The 25,802-nt window shown below is 48.7% G+C and overlaps 1 protein-coding gene across 2 annotated transcripts; it reads right to left on the reverse strand.

The window, feature by feature from the left end:
* On the reverse strand, positions 1 to 25,458 carry FKBP15 (FKBP prolyl isomerase family member 15). Of its 2 annotated transcripts, XM_077787846.1 has the most exons (30): positions 25,347 to 25,458; positions 24,128 to 24,237; positions 23,742 to 23,826; positions 23,121 to 23,190; positions 21,612 to 21,686; positions 20,464 to 20,562; positions 19,930 to 20,079; positions 19,158 to 19,226; positions 18,093 to 18,236; positions 17,529 to 17,674; positions 16,484 to 16,532; positions 15,672 to 15,791; positions 15,352 to 15,445; positions 14,562 to 14,665; positions 13,839 to 13,932; positions 13,002 to 13,111; positions 12,297 to 12,407; positions 11,569 to 11,663; positions 10,870 to 10,972; positions 9,159 to 9,191; positions 7,478 to 7,649; positions 6,535 to 6,671; positions 6,017 to 6,172; positions 5,471 to 5,623; positions 5,059 to 5,151; positions 4,546 to 4,656; positions 3,656 to 3,763; positions 2,739 to 3,478; positions 2,265 to 2,355; positions 1 to 1,609 (listed from the first exon to the last, which is right to left on the reverse strand). In XM_077787846.1, exons 1-30 carry the CDS (start codon positions 25,397 to 25,399, stop codon positions 1,535 to 1,537), a joined length of 3,750 nt encoding a protein of 1,249 aa, XP_077643972.1. In that variant the 5' UTR covers positions 25,400 to 25,458; the 3' UTR covers positions 1 to 1,534. The 2 variants fall into 2 exon arrangements, with proteins under 2 accessions (XP_077643972.1, XP_077643974.1); XM_077787848.1 differs by lacking the exon at positions 9,159 to 9,191.
* Between the last annotated feature and the right edge of the window lie 344 nt (positions 25,459 to 25,802).

Consider the following 25,802-nt stretch of genomic DNA (forward strand, 5'->3'; position numbering starts at 1 on the left):
TTGCAAGCAAGAAATACAGGTTTAATTGCACTTTATTTTCCAAGAAGTGAAATGCAAATTCCCTCAGGGTGTCTATCTGTGACAGGGAACAAGAAGTGGAAGCTGTTAGTATGAGCAATGATTGCCCCTGGGACACCAGGGCGCTGACACTCAGAGCAGCACCAGCACCCCCAAAAATCCCGTTTCAAACACCCTCATATTGAGCACTGAGTGATGCCCAGGAAGGCCCAGGTCAAGTCACCCTGCATGGCAGCAGAGTGGCTGGCACAGGCTTTGGTCTCTGCCCCAGTTTCATCTGCATTTGGCAATTTGTGGCAAGGGTGGGGCACAGGGACCAGCCACACCCCCCAACACCAACACCCAGTGCCCTTTTGGGTGTTTTCCTCCCAAGAAATCACCTCCAGGGGGACAGATCTAACTCCAATCAGAGACTGTAAAGGCAGGTGTAGAGACTAAACAGAATTAGTAGAATTAGTTTAAGTCCTTTCATTTTACAAAGGGGTTCATTTGTTTTAAAGACTTCTGGGGTGAAGTTGTGTTAGTGCCCATGAGTAAAAGTGCTTGAGAGCCCAGGCTGTTTGCCCAGCTCTGTCCTCACTCCCTTCCCCTCCTGGTCCCCTCAGAGTGCAGGGTGACCCCCCCCGACTGCAGCCCAGCCTGGGCCTTGTGTCCCACCCCTCTGTACCATTTAACTGGTGCTGGAATGGTGACACTTTAACAGCAGCAGAGCCAAAGGCACGAGAGAGGGGCTGGGCTGTGGGGAAGGACTTCCCAAACACACAGCACATCCCAGAGCTGGGCTGCTGCTCCCACAGGGAAACACAGGCCAGCAAAACCACCTCAGCTCTGGGCACAGGAGGAGCTGAGCTGCCTGTGAGTGTCTGACCAACAGACAGCAGGGATTGGGCTCCTTGCACCCAGCACAGCTCCTCAGGTTTACCAGAGCTCCAAGGCCCAGCAGCATCAGCCACAGCTGAGTCAGTGCCCACCTGAACCACCTCAGCCCCCAGGGCTGCCCAGGCTGCTTGTGCAGAGCCAGGGGCTCACAAGAAACACCTGACTGGGACTCCTGGGGGAACCTCCAGTGGCACATGGCTCAGACACGGTGGGGAGAGGGTGCAGGGTCCCTGGGAGCCACCTGGGCACTAAGAGAAATATTCCGAGGAGTTCATCACTGGGGAAGGAGATTTTAGTCCGATTTTTTAACAGGGTGTTGCCACTGCAGGGTCCTGCCAGACTTGCTCTGCTGAAGCTCTTCACCAAGTTCCTATTTGCAAAAAGTTTGAGATTAATGAATCCAGGGCTCAGGGGAGGGGGACAGTGGGTGGCTCCTGCACGCAGCCCAACCCCAGAGTGTTTGGCAGCTCAGAGTGACAGTGCTGAGCACCCATGAGTGCAGGAAGAGCCCCCTGCTGCCAGCCCCCATCCAGCTGCAGGACAGGAGCTGGGAAGTCCCTGCTCATTCCCAAGGTACCAAGGGCTCAGAGCACGGGAAGAGGCCATGCCCAGAGGAGAGGGCTCAGCAGCCACATCTTCATCCCAGCCAGTCCAGGTCATCGTCATCGTCGTCACCGAAGAGCGGCGCGGGAGGGGGACGCCCCTTCATGCTCTGCAAGCCACACCAGAGGGAAACTGGTCAGCCCCAGCAGCTTCCTGGCATTTCATAACCACTGAACAAACTGCTCTGAAATCTCTGCCAGCTTTGAGGAACTGGGAGCAAGAAGCCTCATTACCCAAGTTTTTATTTCTCATGTGGAGGTTTGCTGTTGAGATTAGGTTTAGATTAGACAGCAGGAAAAATTTCTTGATGGAAAGGAATGTAAAGCATTGGCACGGGCTGCTCAGGGCAGCGTGGAGTCACCATCCCTGGAGTGTTCAAAAAGTGGATGGATGTGGTACTTGAGGACATGGTTCAATGGTGAATGATGCTACATGGATGGCTGATGATCTTAAAGGTCTTTTGCAACCCTAAGGATTCTGTGGTTTTATGATTCCAGGAGCTGCTTACAGCCTAAAAGGGTTTGGAGGGGGGCCAAACACTAAAACACTTCAATTAACCTGGCAAGTCCCACTGATTTCATGCCAGCAGGAGTCTGTAACTACTCCCTCAGCGAAGCCAGCCCCTCCCAGCTCAGTCACTGACCCCAAACACTCCTGATTTACACAGGGAATGGATGGGGAGCTCTGAGCTCAGCCAGGGCCCCACTGCCACAGGGAGGATGTTACAGACATGCCTCAATCAGATCAAACACCCAAATACGTACCACTTCCTCCTCATCCTCCTCTTCAGAGGGAACTTGAGGCTTCAGTGGTTTAGGAGATGCTGTTTCAAAGAAGTTGTCATCCTCAAAGAGGCTGCAAAGAGATAAAGAATGAGCAGCTGGCTCTCAGAGGATGGGATTTGCTTTTACAAGTTCTGAGAGATGGCAAAGCTTTTTTGCCAAGGGAAACCTTTGTGGCAGGTACTGTTCAGCAGTTCAGGGCAATTCTGGGATCTGGCAGGCACCAGGAACTGCACACTCCCCTGGGAATGGTCTCCACTGCCTCCAGCAGACACAATGCTGCTCTGGGGCTGCTCCCAGTGGAATGTGCCCTCCTGGGCAGCCTGGTCTGTGCCAGCTCCTGGCTGGTGCCACCCAGTGCCAGCACCATGAGGGGCTGCAGCCCCAGCCAGTCCTGTCCTGCAGCAGGGACACACCTGGACCAGCTGCTGTCCCAGCCCCAGCACCACCCCTCACCTGGAATCTGTGTTCCTGGGGCTGGAGTCCAGTTCCTGTGATCCTGGAGCTTCTCTCAGGACAGCTGAGCCTGGCTCTGCTCTGCTGGACACTGAAGCACGTTCCTGCTCGGAGCCAGCTCCATCCCATGGCTCTGTGCCACTCCCCTCCTCCCCATTTAAGGGAGGAGGCTCTAAACCTCCCCCAGCCTCCTCTGCCTTCTGCTCCACAGCCGGCTGTGCTGGCAGCGCTGCCTCATCCACCTCTCCTGCCTTGGCTCCTGGGACAGAAGGCTCTGCAGCTGCTGCCTGCAAGGACACTGCAGAGGGATCCTGTTCTGGGTCAGCCTGCCCGATGGGAACACCCTCCAGCCTCTGCTCCAGCCCAGGAACAGGCTGTCCTGCAAGCACAGGCCCCTTCTCAGCATCCAGGCTGCAATCAGCTGCAGGAGGGAGATGCTCCTCCTGAACCTTCTCTTCTTCTGTGCTCTGTGTCTCCTGCTCCTCCACAGGAGCTCTGGGCCCAGCAGGGTGAGGAGCAGCCTGGCCTTGCTGCTCAGGCTGCAGGCAGCCTCTGGTTTCTTCCCCAGGATCAGCTGGGGGTGCAGTGCTCTGTGCTGGGCTGTGCTGCAGGGGCTCTCTGTGCTCAGTCTTTGCTCCAGGTGATCCCTCCTGTCTCGCTGCTCCTGTGTCAGATTCCTCATTTTCACTGGCATGCTCTGGCTTCTCCTGCTGCCTGTTGAGCAGCTGCAGTGTCACAGTCTGGAAAAGGGAGAGAACACACACCCTAAATACAACCCATCACAGATCCCTGCACCACCTCCTCCTACCAGGCTGCTTTGCCACCCACAACAAATTCTCTTTCAGTTATTTCAGTCTCACAGTACAGATTTGAGGTTTTAGCCCAAGGCTCCCTCTCTTTTCTCACCACTGTCATACCTTGATAGTGTTCATGACAACCCCCAGCACTGTCCTGCCACTGTACATCTCATCCAGCTCAAATTCACCCCGAAGAGACTGAAATACTCCATTCATGATCTTCTTTACCTGCAAAACAGCATGAAAGGAAACACATACAATTCATTAGCATGTGAAACACTGCACTCAACATCAGGCACTTCTCCAAGGGAAGGAACAATAAATCCAAACACAGAGGTGATTTTTCCACTTTCCAAAACAGAAATTCTCACCACATCAGGTCACCTTAACTCAGGACCACTCTATGTGACCCAAACTTATCCCCCCAAACTGAGGCAGGCTGCACAAAGCCAAGGCAGACTTGCACTTCTTACTTATTTTAGTTTTTAAGCCTCAATGTAGAGCTTTAACAAGAAATAAAAGTCAGACAACAAAGTGGGCAGCAGGAAGATGGAGCGAGGCTGTTTACAAGGAATGACAGGACACAGGGAATGGCTCCCACTGCCAGAGGGCAGGGATGGATGGGAGATTGGGAATTGGGAATTGTTCCCTGGGAGGGCGGGCAGTCCTGGCACAGGGTGCCCAGAGCAGCTGTGGCTGCCCCTGGATCCCTGGCAGTGCCCAAGGCCAGGCTGGACAGGGCTGGGAGCAGCCTGGGACAGTGGAAGGTGTCCTTGCCATGGCAGGGGGATGGAATTGATGAGCATTAAGGTCTCTTCCAACCCAAACCATTCTGTGTGACCATGACTCCAGGATAAAATCCCACCCTTTCTTCCTCTGTGGACTGTTACTACAAACACAGTGCTCTGTGGAGAAAATGATCTTTTTCCTTCTTATGTCAGTTCAAAGTGAAATAATTCAAGGTAAATCCATTGGCTTAGGAAGGAGAAGTAGTGGAGAGTCCAACTCACTTGCTCAGTGTAGTCTGCAGGGGAAGATCCATCCTGATCCTTCTGCAGCTCTCGGATCTGCTCCTCGTAGCGAGCCCTCAGCACCCCCACCTCTGCCTGCAGGGCTGAGTACTGCCAAGGGAAAGCCACCCTCAGAGCTGCTCCTCACACCACAGCCACCTCCAGGGTGACCTGGCAAGGGTTTTAGTGAGGCACTAACTCTGCGTGGAGTCTTAAGCATGTCACAAAAGACTTGGCTGAAAGCAACAGCACCAAAATAAGGACACCCAAGCCAGCCTTGGAGAGTCACAATTGTGTCATCAGCTCCTCAAGTGTCACCAAGAATAGGTGAGTGCAGCACCACTGAGATCTCAGTGAGATGAAGGCTGGGTTTGTTCTGCTTTGCTGGAAACCACATGAAATGATCCCTTGCCTACCATATTCTGGACCTCTCATCCTTGTTATTCTGGACTAGCCCGAGGCTGGTTTTTCCTGCATTCCAGTTCCCATCCAGCTGCTGTGTTATTCCTTTACCTTCTCTTGGATAGGCTCCAGCTCCTCCAAACGCTGCTGAGCCTCAGACAACTTTTGCTCCTCTGTTTTTTTTGAGTGTTTGAGAGCCGTGAGCTGAAACACAAGAAGCAGAGCAGGTACAGCCCCTGGCAGTGTCACCCACTCCAAACAGCCTCTGATCACCAACAGCCACTCAGGACAGTGCAGCTAAGTGGAAGTTGTAGCTGTTGCTGCAGTTCAGCACTATCAGCACCTTGGCTCTCCCTCCTCCACAATAAACCCAACCCAGCAGAACACCTGCACCTGCAGATGGCTGAGATCAAGCTCCATGACAGGCAGGCAGGCAGAAAGTCAAGCCTCAGGTGGGAGAAGACTGTGGGTTACACCTGCTGGTGTTTAGTGCCCATTTCAGCAATAAAGAACAGCTCTTTACCTTCTCTTCCAGCTGGGCCACCTGGTGCTGCAGGGAGTCCCTCTGCTCACACAGCTCCTGGCACTGCCGTGCGTGCTGCTCCCTGGCTGAGGCCAGGGCACGCTCACACTTGGCCTCACACTGGGACTCCAGCTCTGCCTGGATCACCGACAGCTGCCATGGCACAAGAGACACCATCAGGAACACACACCCCATCTGTGTTTGCACAGGAGCTGGACACCCACAGACAGTGCAGCCACAGCTCATACCCACACCTCTCACTTCAGCTCCAGCCACAAAGCCCCAGGCTGGCCACATGATCTGGCTCACATTTCACATCTCTTGGCATATTTCTGAACAACCTTTCACTCCTCACAGGTCCCATATTCTTCTCTCCACTAGAATCTCAATTTGGTGCCTCTTCTTTGCTCAGTTTGACACTAACCCATGAATTCAAGTAGGTAATGCTTTCATTTGTCCCCTACCTGAGCATTTTCACGTTATTTCCTACCTGGAGGCTGCCACAAGCCCTCCAGACATGGAGCAGCAGCTCCTCTGAGTCCCCACCTGCTCTGCTGCTGCCTGGTCAGTCGAGGTCCGGGCCTTCTTCAGGAGCTGCCGGAGCTTGTCCAGCTCCTGCTGGTGCGACCTGCGAATTTCCTCCATCTCCTCCTCTGCCTGAGCTCTCTCTGAGAGGGATTTCTTCTTCCTCTCTGCAAGATTCTGCAGTACAGAACATGACATAGAATAGGCCAGACTGCACCAAAGCAGCTTTTGTCCCTCAGGCAGAAAGAGGGTCTTTGGGCAAGGAACTTCATCACTTGAAATCAAGCTGAGGTTATCTCAGAGGTAAGGAAAGGTTGGCACATTACTGGGTAAGGCATTAAATAAATAAATAATACGAAAAAAATTTAAACAAACAATAATGAATAATAAACAAAAAAAATTAACATATGCACAAAGAATCCACCAGCCTGCAGATGAGTCAAGATTTTCTTAATTTGCATATTTAAAAGCAAGAACCTTTGCTTTTTGGGTTAACCTTCAGTAAGCAACTGAAAGTGTGTTGCTGGCACTGGACATACCCTTTCCAGAGTCTCCTTTTCCACTCTCAGGTCTGTCAGCTCTTCCTCCAGTGCTGCAATCTTCATATCCAGCTGTTTGCGGCTCTGCTTCTCAGCCTTGAACCTGCTCTGAGTGTCCTGAGAGGCTTCTTGGAGCTCTGCAAACAAACCCCCACACTTCCCTGTGAGTTTGAGTGCAACTGCCATTGCAGGGGAGCACATTTTGGGGGCTGATGGGGAGAAACAGAGTCTCCTGCACAGTGCAACTACTCTGCTTGTGCCTGCAGTGGGGACTGGAATTTATCAAGAGCAGCCTGTTCCAGTGCTTTGCAACCATTGCTGTGAAGACATTTTTCCTAATACCCAACCTAAATTCCCCCTGGCCCAGCCTGAGGTCATTCCCTCTTCCTGTCCCTGTTCCCTGGAGCAGAGCCCGACCCCCCGGCTGTCCCCTCCTGGCAGGAGCTGTGCAGAGCCACAAGGTCCCCCTGAGCCTCCTTTTCTCCAGGCTGAGCCCCTTCCCAGCTCCCTCAGGAATTCTCCAGCCCCTTCCCAGCTCCCTCAGCCTCTCCTGGGGCTCCAGCCCCTCAATGTCCTTCTCATCATGTGGGGCCCAGAAGTGACCCCAGGATTCAGGGTGGGGCCACAGCACAGAAGGAATGAACAAACGCCTCAGGTTTATATCAACTCTCACTGGAACATCTCTGGCTGCTCTACACGAGGGTGGACAGAAAAGCCAAGAGATTGTTCTACAAAAGGCATCTCTGTCACAGGATGACTGTTTCTTGAGTCATCCCACTTTGCCTTCAGTGGTGACAAGGATGCACATCCCTCAGATATTTCAGTGCACCCATATCCTTCTTCCATCCCCTGTGACAGGTCCTAGGGAAAGCAGGAAGATACCACAGAAGACAGGAAAAAAACTACAACTTATCAAAGAAAAGAGGCATGAAAGAGCTCTCACCTGCCACCTGTGCCTGCAGCTTGTTGAGCTGTGCCTCCTGTCTCTCTGCATCCTGCACAGCACAGGAGAGCTGCTTCCTCAGGTCCATCTCCTTCTTCTGGTGGGCAGTGAGCTCCAGCTGCAGCTGGGAAACCTGGGCAGTGGCAGCTGCCAGCTCCTCTGCAACTTTGGCCTGGAGCACAAACGGAGCAGGAAAAAGGGAGGGGGGAGAAAAAGGGATGTGTGAGGAAGCAGCAGAAGTGTTCGCTCAGGAAGAGCTGGAAAAGGGTTGGATGCCTTATCAGGGAAGACATCTCCAGATTGAGGAGGCAACAGTGACTTTTTTGCCACGCCAGTTTTGTCCAGACTGACTAGAAAGCTGCACGAGGCCACCGACAACTTCATCATCAGTTCAACCTAGTGAGTTTTCCTGAAAAGGTTAAGTATGTTTAAGCCTGGTACCAGTGCTTGGTGGCTCTGCTCAGTTTTAAGGCTATGAAAACATCTATTTGAGTAAAAAGCCTGGGCTCCAACATCTAATTGTCTTCCATAAGCTTACAAATCACTGAAGAGCCAGTTAAACACAGGCTGGTCCCAGCCAGGAGAGCACCTTGTCCCCAGAGCACACAGCACGAGGTCACCTCGGCTGCCCCTGGGCAAGGCTGGCATTTCCCAGCACAGCTCTCAGTCATTTGGGGACCTGTTTAAATTTAGGATTGCTGACAATCAGTGATTCACCCTAAACCAGGCACTAGCACAGCTTGTTAGACAACTCATAAACAATGTTAGCAGGGGCTCAAGGCATCAAGACAGACACAAAGTCCCATTCCCAATCTTGTTGAGTGACACAAACTTCAGAGGATGCTCTGCAAGACGGAATTTGCACAGGGAGTCCCTCAACAGCTTCCACACCTCTGCCTATTTCAAGATTCCCAACAGATTTTTCACATTCTTAAAAAACATAAGGTCAGGAGAACTGGATTTTCTCTCTGCTTTATCCCCCTAAGAAAATTCCCTCGACACGAGGACCAACTCCTTCTGGCACAGAAGAGATATGAGCAAAATTGTTCCAGCTGTGGTGATGATGAGGATGTGCTGACCTGGAGGGCTGGAATACCACACCACTCATTTTAAAGAGGAAGCAGCATTTCAGAGAGTGGCCAGAACCAGATCTGCTTTCCTCCTGTGCTTGCATAAATGTTCCACTGCTACACTGACTCCTGGCATGCTAAAACAAAATCCCATGGCACAGCTAAAGACAACTAAAGGTTATTTTAACCCTGGCCTCTGTCTTTAGTGGCAAATAAAGAAAAGAAAAATAGGAGATCCTATGGCAGGAAGTGTTACTAAACAGAAGTTTCTACAAAGGATGTTTCATGTCCCCAGCTCAGCTCCAGCCTGCAGCTTTCAGGCAATCCTGGGTGACCTGCACCTGCTCTGCCAGTGATCCTTTTCTCCCATGGGGAGTGGAACAAGCAGCAATGTGAGAGAATTCATGGAAAGGGCTCCCCAAGAAAGAGGGGGGGCCAGTGGGGAGACAGTGCCAGTTCTAAAGCCCTTTTCCAGTGAGGGATCTGTGCTCATTCAAGCTCTGAGACAATTCTTTTCATGCCAATCTGTTTCCAGTTCAAGAGGAAGCTGGGCTGGCACTTCCTAGGGCACAACCATCTACCACCTACACAGTCAGCAGACACTGCCTCACCTGGTCCCAGCCCCGATCCACTGGCAGCATGTGCTGGGAAGAGAAAGCAGTGACAGGAAACAGGAAGGGTTAAGAACACAACTTAAAAGGCAGAGGCATTCATCAGCAGAAAAGCAAAATGCTTCATAACAGGAGCCTAAGGCATGCCAGAGAAGCCTTTAAATTACTCCAAGGACTGTAAAAGCTCCGACAGAAAAAGGGAGTGAAGCCTGATGTAAAAGGAAAGATACTAAAGATATCCTTAGGGTATGTCACACACCAGAGCTGGGAGCAGTCCTGGCTGTGACTGCACTGGGGAGGTGGGAATTACTAAGCCTTCACCTAAAACTGTGAATTGCTATGCCAGGGCCAAAGATCCACAGCCCAAAAGCAGTGAGTAACCAACACCTCAGCGATCCTGGGTACAACCAAATAAATGGTGAGCAAATCTGTGTGTAAACAATGGATAAAACAGCTTCCAATCAATCCTCTTCCCTGGGGTTCAGTGACTGCAGTCCCAGGGCAAGCTGGGTTAGATAAAGGGAAGAGGAAGAAATACCAGCCTTCATATTTACATCAATACTCCCACAGAAGCAGGGGAAGTCTCCCAGTGCAAGGCAGGGCTTTCCTGGTCTGGCCTGAAGCCTGTTCATGTAACATCATCCCTGGGCTGTGACATCTCTTAGTCAGTGGGGTCCTGCTGAAGATGAGGCCCAAAAGACTCCTGAGGATCTTATACTTCTAAAAGATGCTTCCTCTCCAAGTTTTACTGTACCATCAGGATGCTGTCCTCGCTGAGAAAGGAATTTAATTTATTATTTCAGTCCAACTTATTCCTGCTTAGAATCTCTCACATTCCTACATATTGTGGGTGTGCAGCCTGGGTTAGGGGTGGAAAAGCAACCCCATTCCCTGCCTGCTCTCAGCACCACCAGCCCTTCCCTGCTCTGCTCTTTACCACACTTTGGAAAGTTGCAGTTCTGGTCAGCTTTAGGTGCACCAAGATGTGGTTCTCACACAGAGGAAGCATTTGTCACGTTTGAACTGGAGAGAGACAGCTCAGCAGGGCAGCACAGAGCAAGACTGGACTTGGTGTAGTTTAAGAAGCCAGTGCTTGAGACAGCAGAGCAGGCACCATGCAGTGGCAGAGCCAGAGCAGCACTCCTGGGCTAGGCTGGCCTACAGGAATGGTTCAGGATATACAGCCATGCATAAATGCATTTCACTGGTTTAAAAGCTATTTCCCAACAGTTCCTGTCATAAAAGCACAACGTGTTACTGGGAGAAACAAACAGCTTCTGATTAGCATTAAAAAAGCACAAAAGTGCAATGAAGAAACTCCAGCAGGAAATATTTTTCCTTGTATCTATATTCACTCTATGTCAGTTATAGAAAAGGAAAAAAACTCTTCTGGAACTATCAGTACAACTAAATAACTGAAGTATTTCCAACTCAAAAGCCCTATGATACACAATTCCTCAATACACTGGTCACATGCCTACACAGTTAATAAATCAGACACTTTCTACAAGATAACAATATTAAAGTTACGACAGCATGGAATGGTTATATTCTCTGTGATGCATTGGACATGAAAGCCATCAAAACATCCATTTTTTTTCCTCAAAACAAAGTTCAGAACTGCAGTTGCCTTCTAAGAAAACTGCCTTGACTAACAAGGCTTCAGCTCGTTTTAATGCAACAACCCTGGCTTTGTTCTTGCCACTGTTACCTTCTCCTGCTCTGCATGCAACACTCTTGCCTGTGTGTTCTCATTTGTTGTCTGCAGGGAGTGGTTCCTCTGCTCCATCAGCAGGTTACTCTGCTCCACATACCTGTGAACAGGGAGACTCCGTGGGCATTCCTGGAAACACAGGGCTGGGAGACAGGGGCTCAGACAGAAAAGGTGATATTCCAAAGCACAGGAGCTCTCTGTTGAACTCATGCCAAGTCCCAGACAATTTCACAGCATGTGCTGTGCTGATCTCAGAGGGGTGGGAGGGCTGTGCCTGGCACAGCAGAGATTTTATCAGCTGGGATCAGTGCTTCACCTCTCTGAAAACGCCTCATGCTCCAAGGGTTTTGGTAACTTGGTAGCAGCTGAACTTCACAAAGGGCACCACGTCCCCGACAATTTCTTCACCTCACTAAAAAGCCAGCACAAATAAAGAAACTCCCAGAAGCAGGACAAATGTGCTCAAAGACAGCATGAGGAATTTTGTTCCCCTTTTACACATTCATGTTTACTGTAAATCAGAGTTTTGGGGATAAGCCCTTCAGAGAAAGGGTGGGAGGAATCCTACACTTTAAGTACCTTGGAAAAAAAAAAATCAAAATATCAGAATATGGCTGTCTCCTAACAAACACCCCTCAGTTATGCCCAAGTGTAAGCTGGAGAGTCTGGAAATGCAATGAGGCTCCCACCCCTTACCTCTGGTTGCGTTCAATCAATTCACTGATCTTCTCATTCTGCTCCTCAATCCGACTGCTCTTCTCAAATATCTCCTGCTTCAGTCTCTCATTCTCCTAAAGCACAGCTCAGCATGAATATTCAGCTTACTCAGACTTCCTTGCAGCAGTTCCTAAACCTTTGGGTTTGTTAGGGGCAGGACAGTGGTGATGCTCATCCCTTCTGTGGGAGCAGCTCAGGAAGGCACCTGCCACATTTAGCAGAATCCTGGCACAGGACAGCAGCTGCCAAATCACACTCTAGAAAATATTGTGTCTAGTTGACTTTTTTACCCACAAACCCCAAGTTTTTAAGGTTGCTGCTTAGAAAGATTTCAAAGCATAAAATTAAATGGTGAATAGCAGAAGCAGGTGGTTTCTACAATGGGGTACTTCAGCTGTGAAATTGTTCTGCTGGAGACTGGGTAAGGTTAAATCCATAATGCTTTGAGAAGCTGAACTCCTCCCACATGAACCTTTTGTCAAAGCCCATTAAATACCCACAACTCTGAGTCAAAAAATACTCAAACCACAAAATGCTGAGAAGAGATTTTAGGAGGGGGAAAGAGGGATGGAAATCATTGTAAGTCTCATCCTCGTTCTGACCACACAAAACCAGAAGCCATGGGTGACTGGACATTTGCCCTCATTGAGGGCAACACTGGGAGCCCCAGCTCCTAATGAAAGTGAAACCAGGCTGGCCATGCTCACCTGGATGATGCGCTGGATGTTGCTCATGATCATGGAGGCTTCCATAGTGACAGAGGAGATGCCAGGCAGCAGGGAGCTGTTAGCAGTGCTTTGCTTCTTCAGCTCCTCCACCTGCAGGGAGAAACCATTCTTAAGCCGTTTGAAATGAATTTATGGGTGGAGGTAAGAGTCAGACGTGTGCAAAGAGGCATTTCACTGTTCTTTCTGCTCAGCTACAGTGAATAGGCAGTGAATCAAGTGTGACATCTCCCAGAGGGTAGGGAATCCTCAAAACAATGCATGATATGATATTCAAGACAGTAAGACAGCACCTTTCCCCAAGCCTAAGCTTTGTTTTTACACAGCAGCTGAACTGCTGCCACTTGAAGGTGTGATAATATTGGAATTTTACTCATTTACTGCATCACTTAAAGCAGGCATTTAAATAAAGCCAACTGTTCTCAGCACACCTGGACAGAGAAGTGTCCTGAGCAGGCCATACCTTGGCAGCCAGGTGATCCATTTCATCCCTACCTTGGCAGCCAGGTGATCCATTTTATCCCTACCCTGGCAGCCAGGTGATCCATTTTATCCCTACCCTGGCAGCCAGGTGATCCATTTTATCCCTACCCTGGCAGCCAGGTGATCCATTTCATCCCCACCCTGGCAGCCAGGTGATCCATTTTATCCATACCCTGGCAGCCAGGTGATCCATTTTATCCATACCTTGGCAGCCAGGTGATCCATTTTATCCACGACTTTGCTCACAGCCAGTCGGATTTCAGTGTTGTGCTGCCGAGCTTCTGTCATCAAAAAGGAAGTGACATCTCCAGGGGCTTGAAGGGAAAGGAGAGAGATTTATAGTGACAAGGGGAAACACCTGCACAGAGACACAGCAAAAGCTGGGTAGCATGAAGCCTGCCACCAGCAAAGCCACTCTTTGCCCAGAAATTAAAAGGACATGGTATTTGGAAAGTGAATAATGGAGGTATTTCCCAAATAACCTCAACAGGCATCTTTGAGTAGAGGAAATTCTTGAGCCACATGACAGCTCAGCTCATCAAGAGCAAATCCCCCAGACACCAGAGCAGCAGAGGGACAATCAAAGCACAGGCACAACCAAACCACAGTGAGGGTCAGCTTCTGAAACTGCACTGAGAAAACAGGCTCCAAGAAAGGCTCAGCTGCACTCAAGACTTTACAAACTGGGATAACTTAATGGTTCTTTAAATGCATTTGGTCCTTCCTAGGTTTTGCCTTTTACTGTTCAATTCTTTCCCTGGTTGGTAGTTTTAATTAAAACTGGAAGCACCATCTACCAAATTCCTCTAGTAATACCCAGTCTTAGAAAGACACAGAAATTCCAGCCCCTTTCACACTGCACAAAGCTCTTCAAGGTAAGAAAGAGATGGGTGTTTATTGGGAAGTGTTTGCCCCTATTTGGTATTAAAAAATAAGCATCTGTGAAACAGCACAGTGCTATCACAGCTATAAATCACCATCACCAACTGTTTACTGCATGTGTTGCAGCCCTCTGAGAAGCAGGTACCTTTTAAAACATACCTTGGTAAGGAGCAGGATACATCTGACCCACAGGCTGGAGTTGAGAGGCAGATGCAGCAGTTTGGGGGTAAGCAAATGCCACTCCTGGATATGCCTTGCAGGACAAGTTCAATAGGTTAGAATGCGTTTTGTTATTTCTCCGTGTCCTGACAGTTTCATAGTTTTTGAAACCCAAGAGCAAGGATGATGTTTCAAAGAAAAAAATCAAAGAATTAAAGAGTTGGAGAGTCAAAATACACAACACTTATTGTGAAAGGGAAGCAATACTTTTCTTTTGAGGGTTAGTTCCCACCTTCACTGAAATTTAAACAAAACTGTGTCACCCTACATTTGTGAGAGTCAAAACTCAGCATGTGAACAGCTCCCTCTGAAGTTATGTTAATTTGAACACAAGCTTATTTCCTAAAAAGGGCTCAGAAAGCATAACACAACTTGATTGCGACTTTACTGCTCTTTGCTGAGGAACTTGGAAGTTTTTGTTGTATCCACTACAAAACCAGGTATTAAAGCCTGGTTCATCCTTAGTTTAAGAACCCATCATAAACAGAAAATTAGCCCTTTCTCAATAAATTTTAAGAGGCATATGATAAAAACCTGAAAATGCCAAAGAGTCACAGGAAACAGTCTGGAACTCTCACCCTTAAAGTCCTTGCTCCCAGAAATGGAGAAGACTCAGGAGAAAGGACAGAAGTGCCAATATTCTCCTTGATTTCAATTTGGTACCTGAAAGCCCTGTGCTCCTCCAGGCAGAGCTGAATGGGGCTGGATCGTTGCAGGAATTAAAGCAGCAGAAGATACTGAAGGTGCAACACCAGATGCTTGAGGTACTGAAAAGGAAAAAATTAAGTCAGCATGCTATAAAGCAGCTCAAAAGAATTTAATTCACTTAGCGTTAAATGGGGAAAAAAAAAAAACCAACACCAACAACCAAACCACTAAACAGACAAAAGCCTGTCTGCAACCTTGTAAAAATTAAATCCAGTCAAGCAAGTGATAATAGGTCAATAAAAGAGTAACCTTTCAGAGAAATGCCACTTCTAGCTCCATTTAAACAACCTCTTTTCATTCAAACAGATGCTCTGAAGTTCACTGACACAAGGTGTGACTCAGACTGACTCTGAAGGCTGCTCTGACCAGCAGCTGATGTGACTATTCCATCATGGGAAGTCACATCCAGCCCTGCAGAGCTGCCAGCCCCATGCTGCCCATCACTTGGGTTTCCATCATTCCTAAAAGTACTGTTCACTGGGAAAGGATTTGTAACATTCCATTTACAAATCCCATGGTCTACAAATCTCAGTGCCCAGTGACAGGACAGCTCAGGCATGGCGGCTGCTCTTCCACAATGAAGAAACACTTCAAGGACTATCCTGTGCTCCATGGACAAGTGGCTCATGGATCAGCAAGCCTTATCAGAAGCTTTCAGCTCCTATTTCAGCTCCTGGAAGGAATGCTCTGTTCCCATAGCCCTCCTGGAGTGGAATGGGAGTGCAGCAGCTCCCCAGCACATTACCTTGTGTGGACACTGTGGGCAGCACTGCCTGAGCTGGCTGGGAGGGTCTGGTCAAAGCCACTGGCTGTGTTGTCCCTCTCAGAGTATTGGGATCCTAAAAACATTTCTGCATGTTACAAGAAACACCAAAGAACAAGCAACAGCCTGAGCCCAAGGTCACTTGAGACAAGGTGTTGCCCCAGGAACCCAAGTGGAACCTTTCTGTCACAGAAACAGAGCAGATTTCCCTGGACAAGGGCAGAGCCACTGCTACAGATCCCACTTCAAGCAACCCCCAGTGTAGGAAAAGCAGTGGAGAGTCACCCTGCTGTGACTGGTACCTCTATTTCTGAGTCACTGGAGTCCAGCTGGCTCCCTGCTGTCCCAGCAAGGAAAGGCAGCATGGGCTGTCCCATTTTGGCCATCCGAGAAATCAGCTTTGCCTTTGCCACATCTGGGTTCTAAAAGAAACATTTAATTATTCTCCCTTTGTCTCAGCCCAGGCTTTTGGGTTATTACAAACATTTCTAAATCTGACTGAGTTTTGACTCAATTTTTCAACGACTGTATGAAAATCTCCTCTTCAAGCACACAAGGTAGCACCAGGATTGTTAGTCTGGTTTGTTTTATATATTCTCTTTCTAGGATGACAGTGCTAGGATGACAGAGGAAAATCAATCCCTGCACAAAACACCAACAAGAAAACGTGTGAGCTCAGGAGGCTGCTTAGCAGCTGTTTCTGTCTGGAGGCACAAAGTCTTCTCATGCAGCTCTATAAACTCATCCTGAATGTCCCAATTCCTTTCTTACCTATTTTAAATTTGTCCATTTATCTCAAAAGACAACCAGCCTTGTGAACATCCACATGGTCAAAGTCACTTTGTTTTTAAGAGTAGAAACTGGGGCTTGGATTCCTCAGGTCCTGGTAATCACAGAATCATTAAGGTTGGAAAGGACCTTTAAGGTCGTGGAGTCCAACCATTAATTATCAAGCCCAGCCACTAATTCCTTCAAAACCAAGACCCTAAGCTGCTGTAAGGTGAACATTCCAGTGTCTTACATAATGCTCACTTTATCTTTAGCAGTACACAATGCTTAAAGTGAAAACAAACTTCTCTACTCAGGCTTCAAATTTGGAAAAGGCAGCACTTACTGCGAGCTGCTCACTGATGGAGTTGGACTTGGCCCGAACAGCTGGCTCCCTGCAAAGCCAAACAGGAGTGGAGATTAGCCAGGAGCAGTTCAGGAGCCAACATCCTGCAGCTACAAATGCTGTTAAATACACCTCTCCCTAGGAAAGCTGTTTTCTCACATCATGAGCATTTCTTTTAGTCTACACTTCTGAACATTCTTTGCAGTGTTATCTGTAGATATCTTCAGGACACCACTGCAGCCCATTGGAACTGTGGATTATGGAAAGGTAATTTTGTTGATTGCTTTAGCAACCACATTCTGGTATAAATAATTTTAACCGTGACCAATAAATTACTTATGGCAACAAGAGCAGCACTTACTTGGACTCCCTAAAAAGGGTGACACACATTTAATTTAAGGAACAGAACATAGAATTGTTAAGGTTGGAAAATACATCTAAGGTTGAGTCACCAACCACTAACCCAGCCCCAGCATGTTCAGCACTAAACCCCATCTCCAAGTGCCACATCTGCATTCTTTGAACACCTCTAGGGATGGTAACTCCACCCTGGGCAGCCTGTGCCAATGCTTGACCATTCTATCAGTGAAGGTTTTCCTAATACCCAGCATAAACCTCTCCCGGAGTAACTTAGGTAATTTCCTCTCCCCACTCACTTGTTATCTGGGAAAAGAACCCAACCCCACCTGGCTACACCCTCTTCTCAGGGAGTTGTGGAGACTGAGAAGGTCCAAACTGATGACAACGATGCCAGCTGAGATGAGACAGCTGTTAGAGCAGCACCCACACAGCTCAATCCCACTGGATCTCAGGAATGCTGGAATGACTGCCTTCACTGGAGTCCATTCCAGCTGCTTTAATCAGGAAGTCAGCACTCAAACAGAAAATTCCAGCAAGTCCTGTTAGCAAGCACTGCTCTGCCACATGGAGGGCACTCAACTGGCACAGATGCCCTGTATTTGCCAAATGAGCTGTCAGTGCAGCTCTGTGCTGATGGGCATCACCAGCATTGACACAAAGCTGCTCAGGCCATGCTGCCTCTTACCCAGGCTTTGGAGGGATGGTGGAGGGAGGCACTAAACCAGAGTCTGAGGAGAAGCCATCTGAGCTGGGAACTGGAGAAGGTGCAGGGGAATCCCTTGAACTGACACTCAGCCCATCTGAACCAGAGCACTCCTTTGCCAGCTTCACCTTAAAAAGCATGAAGTAAAAAAACAGAGGTTTTTCTGGGTTCCTATAATTTTTTTCATCAATTTATTTGTGATGCCACTGCCCATGAAGCTCCTGCACTTCAAGGAAAAGCAGCCAATTGATTCAGAGCTGGAGCTGCTGAGTCTTTACATCCTTTCATTCCTCCCACAGTATTGTTTTCCCAAGTGACTCACAAATAAGACAGCTAAAAGATCCCAAGACAGTTACAACAGACAAATAGCCTTGAGGGATTTTCTGGGTTTAGGGTTTTGTTTTGGGTCTGTTTGTTTGAATTAAAGATACACATCTTGCTGAGGTTTCTAACAGTTTCTGAGCTGGAGTTCTCACACAAACAGCAGGTTCCCCCCTTGCAGTCACAAAAGAGATGGAAACCAAACATTTGGCAGGAGACACTCACCCGCCTGACCTCCACCTCAAAGGCCAGCGTGGAGTCTGGAGGGACCCGAGCAGCCACGCCCTGAGCCCCATAGGCCCAGGCTGGAGGAATGATGAGGAACCTTCGTCCTCCTTTCTTCATGCCCAGCATTCCTTCTTCCCAGCCCTTTGGTTTGCACAGGCAACAGAAGAGAAAGCAACATTTGGATCAGTGACATTATTTACCCCAATTAAGAAAACTTCAGGCAAAGGTTCCAAAACACATATAAAGAGATTCTTGCAAAATCCTCTTTATTTTCAATGTGTAGCACTAAACCTTTGTCTTGCCACAAATCCTGACAGCCAGTTGTAAATTCTAGTGTTAAGTGAAGAATAAAGATGCAGCTCCACCACACAGTGGCAAGCTCACTCAGCATTCTGGGGAAGAACTGGACTCCCAAGTGAGCTGAATTGCTCTGGTTAGATTTACAAAGCAACCAAAGAATATAGTTGTAATGAGGAACATGAAGTCAGAGCAATGCAAACTGCCTAAGGGATGCCAGCACTGAACAAGAGGGCTCTAACAGCCAGGCAAAATTAACAAGATCCAGGATAAAACAAAGTAGACAAATAGCACATCTTCAATAAAAGACAACTTGTAACAGGTTATATATGAATTATACAGGTCATATATTAATTACTCAGGTCATGGAAGTGACACAGACAAAAGCATCTCTGACTCAAACCCTGATTTTATGGGGTAACTTAAGGGAGTACCACAACACCTGGATTAAAAATTGTTTCCTTTAGAAATAAGGTTCCCCAAGAATAGGGAATGGATTAAGTGACTTCCAGAGAAACAAAGACAATAAAACCCCAGCTCCTGAAAACAGGAAGTTTCCTTTGTTACCAAGGAGGAGAGCTCCTGTCTAACACTGATGTTGAGAAGGAGACTGGGCTCTATTGTGCAAAGCCTGAGTGAGTCACTGTCACAGAGCGCTTGCTAATAAATGAAACAGAAATAGCATGTATGATTCCTGAACAAGATCTGCAGTAATTCAAAGCTCTGAGACTTGAATTATTGTAATGAAAGTGCCAGGAGTTGTACCTTGATGACCTTTCCAGACCCCAGCTTCAGCCGCAGCAGCTTGTCTTTGTTAACATTAGAGTCAAACACCTGGAGAGTTGAACAAGATCACAAAATACATTGCTTTCTCAACTGCTTCAAGATTCTGAATGCTGCTTGACATGTTCCATAAACTCCTAGAGCCTCTGGTTAAGTGCTATTTCCCATCTCACTACTACCAAAATTAATTTTCAGCCATTAGACAGAGCTTTAGTCCATTTCCTGAAATACAATTTTATGAAGTGAATAAGTGGAGAATCAAGACTTCAGACCTGCTTTAGACAGGGCTGAGTCAAGCCAAACACAACATTAAATATTCATGTGTGCAAGTGCTCAAAGAAGTTTAAAAGCATTTCAATCACCTCCCCCTGAACATAACAGAATAATAGAAACATTAAGGTTGGAAAAGCCCTCTAAGATTACCAAGTCTAATCATTCCCCCAGCAGTGCCCTGCTCACCACCAAACCATGTCTCAAGCACCACATCCAGATGGTTTTTGAACACTTTTAGGGATGGGACTCCACTGCTGCTCTGGGCAGCCTGTACCAATGCTCAACAATCCTTTCAATGAGGATTTTTTTTGCAATATGTGAGAATCCCTTGATATTCTATAGGCAATACACATGACCCCACTTACAGTGCCACAAATGCCCAAAGTACACCGTTAAATCAACACCAGTACTATGCTGGATGTGCAGGTTCCTGGCAGGGACTGTCCTACCCAGCATGAGGAGGTGGCAGAAGTGTCTTTACCTGTCCAAGCCCGTGGTTCTGGAACAGCCATCCCGTATAGGCAACCTCCAGGGAGTCTCCTCCTTCCACCCCCTGCCCTTCTCCCAGGAGGAGATCCTGGCAGAGGACAGAGTCCAGTGCTGGAGAGCTGTTGCATTTGGCAATGCACACCTGCAGAGGAAAAGCTTGGCAGTGTCTCTGGATTTTCATGGACAAGTCCCACTCATGAATCTGATGCATTCCTTGCTGTACTGATCAAGCCCACACTAGAAATGCACTCCCAGGGCATTCCACATCTCCTTGTGCTGAATGCTGCTGATTAAACACCCTCTGCTCCACAGAACCACTGATATGCAGTACTTGGGAATCTTGAGAAGTAACAGGCTCCCTGCCCAAAGAGATTTGTTTTAATGAACACAACTCAGGGCAGGCTCCTCTCAGATGTGTCTCCATCACAGTCATGCAGCCACTCAAAGCTGAACTCCAGTGAAAATAAAACTTGATTTGCCTCTGCTGTAAACCAGCCATCTGCCTGGCCCAGAGGGGAGCAGTTACCTGCTTACTGAAATCCACTGCTGCCTTCTCCGACTCAAACATGATGGACCAGTTTTGCCTCTGATCATCATAGAACGTGCTGTAATTGTTGGGCTGAACCTGTGGGAGAGGAAATCAGTTCTATCTTAGACATTAAAGGAACTAAAAACCCACATCCAGAAGAAGGTTAAAATAAGAGCTACTGAAATTAAGCAGGAAGAACCCTGCTGTTCCACTGCCCAAGTTCACAATTAGCTTTTATTTAGGTGTTCACTATCATGGAAGAATAATTATAACTCAAATATGTGAGCAAATATTAAGTTATTCCTACATGCTGCAGTTCACACAGGAAGGTGAAACCTTTCAGAAGCTTCCTTGAAGCTTGGTTCTTTAACAAATACCGAGAATTTTTAAGTGAAAGTAATTTATATTTCATAGTTTGTTGTATTTAGGTTTCCAGAATCAGTTCGAGAAATCACTTCTTCTTCACTTCTAAGCCCATGTCATCAGAAGTGACTACAAAACCCATTAATTTTTCAAGAATGTGCTTGAAAAAGCAACCTCTAAGCTGGGACAGACATTTCATTGTTTTGGAGTGAAATTTCTGTCTTGCATACCAAGAAATTTGATGCCATCTGATGACAAGCTAAGAACAGTAAACAAACACGTCAATTTTCTGTAAAACTGGCAGAAACCAACTTCCTGAGAGATTCCATTTTAGAGTTCACAATGCTCCAGATTGTTCTCAACAGCAGGAAAATGCTGAGTGTAAATTTTCTGAGAGAAAATATTTCCTTGCTGCCATTTCCTTCTGCTTACTCAGTTATATTCTCTCAGACACTTAAGTAGGAATTCCCAGCAAGAGGAATTTTGCTGATTTTATCCATTACAGGACTGCAAACCCCAAACACTTCTGTGAGCACAGGTAATAATTTACCTGCTACAGGAGCCTTGGTTTGGAAATCTCCTGAGGAGGTGCCCTGCCAAAGGGAGCTGTCACAGCCTCTTGTGCAATACATGAGGAGGAGAACAGTCACACTGGGACACCTCCAGCTCTGTCACTCAGATGTTTGATCTCAAAGGTTATAAACCAAGGCTTAAGGAAGAATTTTAGAGCCAACCTTGTGTTTGCTGTGATCAAAAAAGGCTTTTCCAAGCCAGAGTCTCACCGTGAGCACAAAGCCAGGGTGGATCCTTGCAGAGGTGATCTGTTGCTGCTGGCTGATGTAAAGGAGGATCCTGTACTGGATTCCACAAGGAATTAGACACGGAAAAAGAACACAAACAGGAGCTCAAAATGTCTTCAATTGTAAGGTGCTTTGTCACATGCAGAGCCTAAGGCTCAGTATTTATTTGTCAAATATACCACAGTAAAAATACTTAACACAGTTTTCTGACACTTATTAAAACTGGTTTATTCTCAAGGGTTTTACTTAGCTGCAGCAACCATGCAAGTGAAACTCACTGTTTTAAAATAAACAACATACTTTAATTAATTCCACATTTTTCACAGTTAGAGTGGAAAAAGATGGTGCACTAACCCTTCCAGATACAGAAGTCACCACACATGGCATCAAACCATCACAGAGGCATTTAGGTTGGAAGAGACATCCAAAATCACTCCCCCAGCACTGCCAAGGTCACCACTGACCCATGTCCCCAAGTGCCACAGCCACATGGCTTTTAAACCCCTCCAGCAATGGGGACTCCACCACTGCCCAGGGCAGCTGTGCCAGGCCCTGATCACCCTTTTGGAAAAGACATTTTCCCTAAAGAGGTTTTTTATCTTTGCATCAACCTATTGACACAACACACTGAGTTGGATGGAATTTTCAAAGTACTAAACAGCACAGATATGAGATTTATTGACATATTTGGCTCTACAAAACATAATCTATTATGAAAATGTGATTTCCTTTGTGCACCTGCACTGGACACAGCTCAGTGGTGAATGGGGAGTGACCCACTGACTGCCCCCAGCCAGATGTGATATCACACAGGCAGCCTGAAGAAAGCTGGTTCAGCTTCCTCCTGCACTGCCTGTCCTCCCCAGCTCCCCCAGAACAACAGAGCTCAACACTTCCCATATCACTGACTCAGGAATTTAGTTACCAAACTAAGATTTATTTTGTTCTTGCCAAAGCAGAAGCACCTTAGTGAGACATGAACGAGGACTTGGGGGATATGAAACATCACAAATACCAACACCAGGGATGGGTGAGAGTTTTAAAATCAACTTTCAAACACACCACTTTACTGGGCACCTCAGCTCTTTGTTCTTCCAAACACTTGGGAAGGAAAGATGTTTTTTATACCAAAAGAATAAAACTTAAGCAAAGCATCTCTGTACTGCTGGACAGAATTTTCCTTTGTATCCATTTCCATGTGCACAAATACATGATCCAGTTGTCAAAGACATTTGGAATAAATACCAGAATGACTTCCAGAAACACTGCAAACTATTTTAGGCACAAGTTGTAAGGGATTTTACAAACTCACAGACTGCAGGAAAAAGAGATATCACCAAGGTGGGTGGCTGAGCCCCAAGAAAACCCAGAAGGCAGAAAGGCAGCAGGAGAACAACATCAAAAGCAAAACACCTGGAGAGCTCACAAAAACACCATCTCATAGCAGTGAGCCCTCAGCATGGCAGAGTTAGGGAAGGAAGTGTCTCTCACCTCTTTGGTGGCATGGTTCCCCACTACAGCTGCTCCGTACTTGCCTTGCTTCAAGTACTGCCCATTTGTACTGAAAGATAAGGGAGACATTCAGCTGCACGACTGTCCCTAACTCAGAATTCTTTAGAGTTCAGATCCCTTTCCTCAAGTATGAAATGTCAGGCAGTCTTGCTTAGCTTAGAGACATTCCTGCTCGCCCACAGGCAAGAGCACACGCTGTGCAGTGAGTTGAAAACTGCCCTCACAGATCCAGGGCAGAAGTGTTTTTCCATCATGGCAGCACCAAACAGTTATAGTGCTCTCTCTCATTCTGCTCATGCCTCAATTCTCAAGTGCATGAACCACAAGGATCTGACAGAGCCTCCTGAAGCACTGCACATCTCAGCCCAGCAGCCAGGACACAGCTCCCAGCCACAGGCAAACCCACAGCTCGCTCTTTATCTCAGAACCTCTTCACCCAGAGCTGCAGCTCAGCAACTGAAGTTTTCTTGAGCAGAACTGCCATTGCCTTGCAGCATTCCCACCATGCAGATATGTCTGAAAACAACTGTCTCTTCCCATTTATCCAGGGATATCTCCCCTGTGGGATGAGGGACACAGACTGCAGCAGAAGTCACTCACTATCGATACGCGAGCACCGCGGTGGCCACCAGCACCGAGGGGGCTCCTGAGGCTGCCGGGGCCACTGGAGCCTTCTGGGGCTGGCCTGTGGGGACAGAGACAGGGACAGCTGTCAGAGGCACAGGACTGGCTGCTGGCACCACCACAACACCTTCCTTCCCCCAGGGAAAAACAACTCCAGTAGGAAATTACAAAGAAACAAAGACTTGTGTTCCAAAGTCACCCAAGGGCAGCTGAAAATCCAGGTGTAGGAGGGCACTGGAGGAAAAGATCCCTGAGGAAAGCTCAGGAAATTATTTGCTCTCATGCTCTTCACCAGGGCCTCTGTTCTCCCCACACACATGTGCTGCTGACTGTGTTCCCCATACTCAAGCCCAGTTACTCACCAGCTGCTGTCTGACCCTTCTTGGGCTGCTTTGGTGCAGTGAACTGGAAGAATTCATTTCCCTGGCTTGAGACTGTTTGATCCAGGCCAAAGAGAGAGGCTAATCTGGCTCTAGAGAGGGAAATAAAACCATTTAGCCTTATTTAACATGGGCATTATACTTTGGAAGTAAACAAAGGGCTGCAGGTTAAGTTGCTTTATGCTAATTAACCATTTAATTTTGAATAGGCAGAACTTGTAGATGAAGAGGTTGGGAAAGTGACACAATTGTGTTTCATTTCCTCAAAAATCGACTGAAGGTGTAAGAACTGAAACTACACAAAAAAAGAAGTTACTTTGAAGCAATGACTAGAAGTAGCTTGATATGAAATAGTTGAGTCTTACAATACCCAAAATAATATTTGACAGAGAAACCACCATTCAGGTCCTGGAGTCTTTTGTCTTTAAATGTCCAGGCAACACATTCTTCCATTAACTTTTAAAATGGGAGACACTCTCCCAGCTAAGGACAGAGGGTTTAATGCTGGAGGTTATTCCTTCAGGATACATTGTTTGAAATTTCACAGCTTCAAGGCCAGTTATGCTCAACCTATTCCTGATATCACGGGGCAAGGGAATAATTCAAACAAAGGATGCCACCACTGCCAGTGAATCTCCTTTGAAACACAACTGAACTTTCTATAAAGAGAGACGATTAGTTTATAAGGAAAGCTCCTGGAAGGGGGCGGGGAGTGGAACTGCTGGAGCGGCAGCAAGTCAGCGATACAAAACCCTGGATCCCGGCGGAACCGCGCGGGTAGCCCGGGAGGAGCCAGCGGCGGAGAGCGGCCCCAAACCGCTTCCCCCACGCCTCATTCAAGCGCAAACACCGAGCTCTCCGCCCTGGCGACCCCGGAGGCTCCCAGGGGAGGGGTCCCCGAGCAAAGCGGAGCCCCCAGGCCGGGTCTCGAACCCGCCGCCCCGGGCACAGCGGGGCCGCTCCGAGCCGCGCCGCCAGCCGGACCCTTCTGGGCTGCGAGTACGGCGCTCCCGCAGCGGGACGGAGCGGGGCACGGCCCGGCCGCACCCCCGGCACAGAGGCAGCCCCGGCTGGGCAGGGGCGGCCTGCCCGCCCTCACCGGGGCCGCGGGCCTTCACCGGGTCACGGCCCCGCGGCCTGCCCGGGCCGCCGCGCCCACCCGGCGGCGAGGAGCGGCTCCCGCCGCGCCCCCGGCGCTCACCCGCTGGCCGGGGACAGGAAATCGGCGTCGTCCTCCTCCGCCGCCGCGAACATGGCCGGCGGCCGCCGGGGCGGGCACGGGCGGCGGCGGCGCTTCACGGCCCGGCGGCACCGGCGCGGGGGCGGGGCCTGGGCGGGACGTCACGGGGCGGGGCTTCGGGGCGGGGGTGCGGGTGGAGGCGTGGCTTAGCGGCGCTGAGGGGCGGGGCTTGACGTGACGGGCGGAGCTGCATGGACACATCAAAGGGGCGGGGCTTGTCGGGCACGGCGGAGGGCGAGACGGGGCTGCCGGGAGGGGCGGGGCTTGGCCGGAGGGGCGGGGCTTGGCCGGAGGGGCGGGGCAGGGCCGCGGGGGCGGGGCTTGGCCGGAGGGGCGGGGCTTGGCCGCGGGGGCGGGGCTGCCGGGAGGGGCGGGGCAGGGCCGCGGGGGCGGGGCTTGGCCGGAGGGGCGGGGCTT

Source organism: Lonchura striata, chromosome 22 (assembly GCF_046129695.1).
Source record: "Lonchura striata isolate bLonStr1 chromosome 22, bLonStr1.mat, whole genome shotgun sequence".
Taxonomy (NCBI): Eukaryota; Metazoa; Chordata; class Aves; order Passeriformes; family Estrildidae; genus Lonchura; species Lonchura striata.

Coding starts and splice junctions, on each gene's coding strand:
- FKBP15 (XM_077787846.1), bottom strand. CDS start 25,399: ATGTTCGCGGCGGCGGAGGAGGACGACGCCGATTTCCTGTCCCCGGCC. Junction 13,112..13,838: donor GTATCCTGCTCCTTACCAAG/GTATGTTTTAAA, acceptor TTTCCCTTCAAG/CCCCTGGAGATGTCACTTCC. Junction 3,764..4,545: donor CTGCAGACTACACTGAGCAA/GTGAGTTGGACT, acceptor GCTGTTTTGCAG/GTAAAGAAGATCATGAATGG.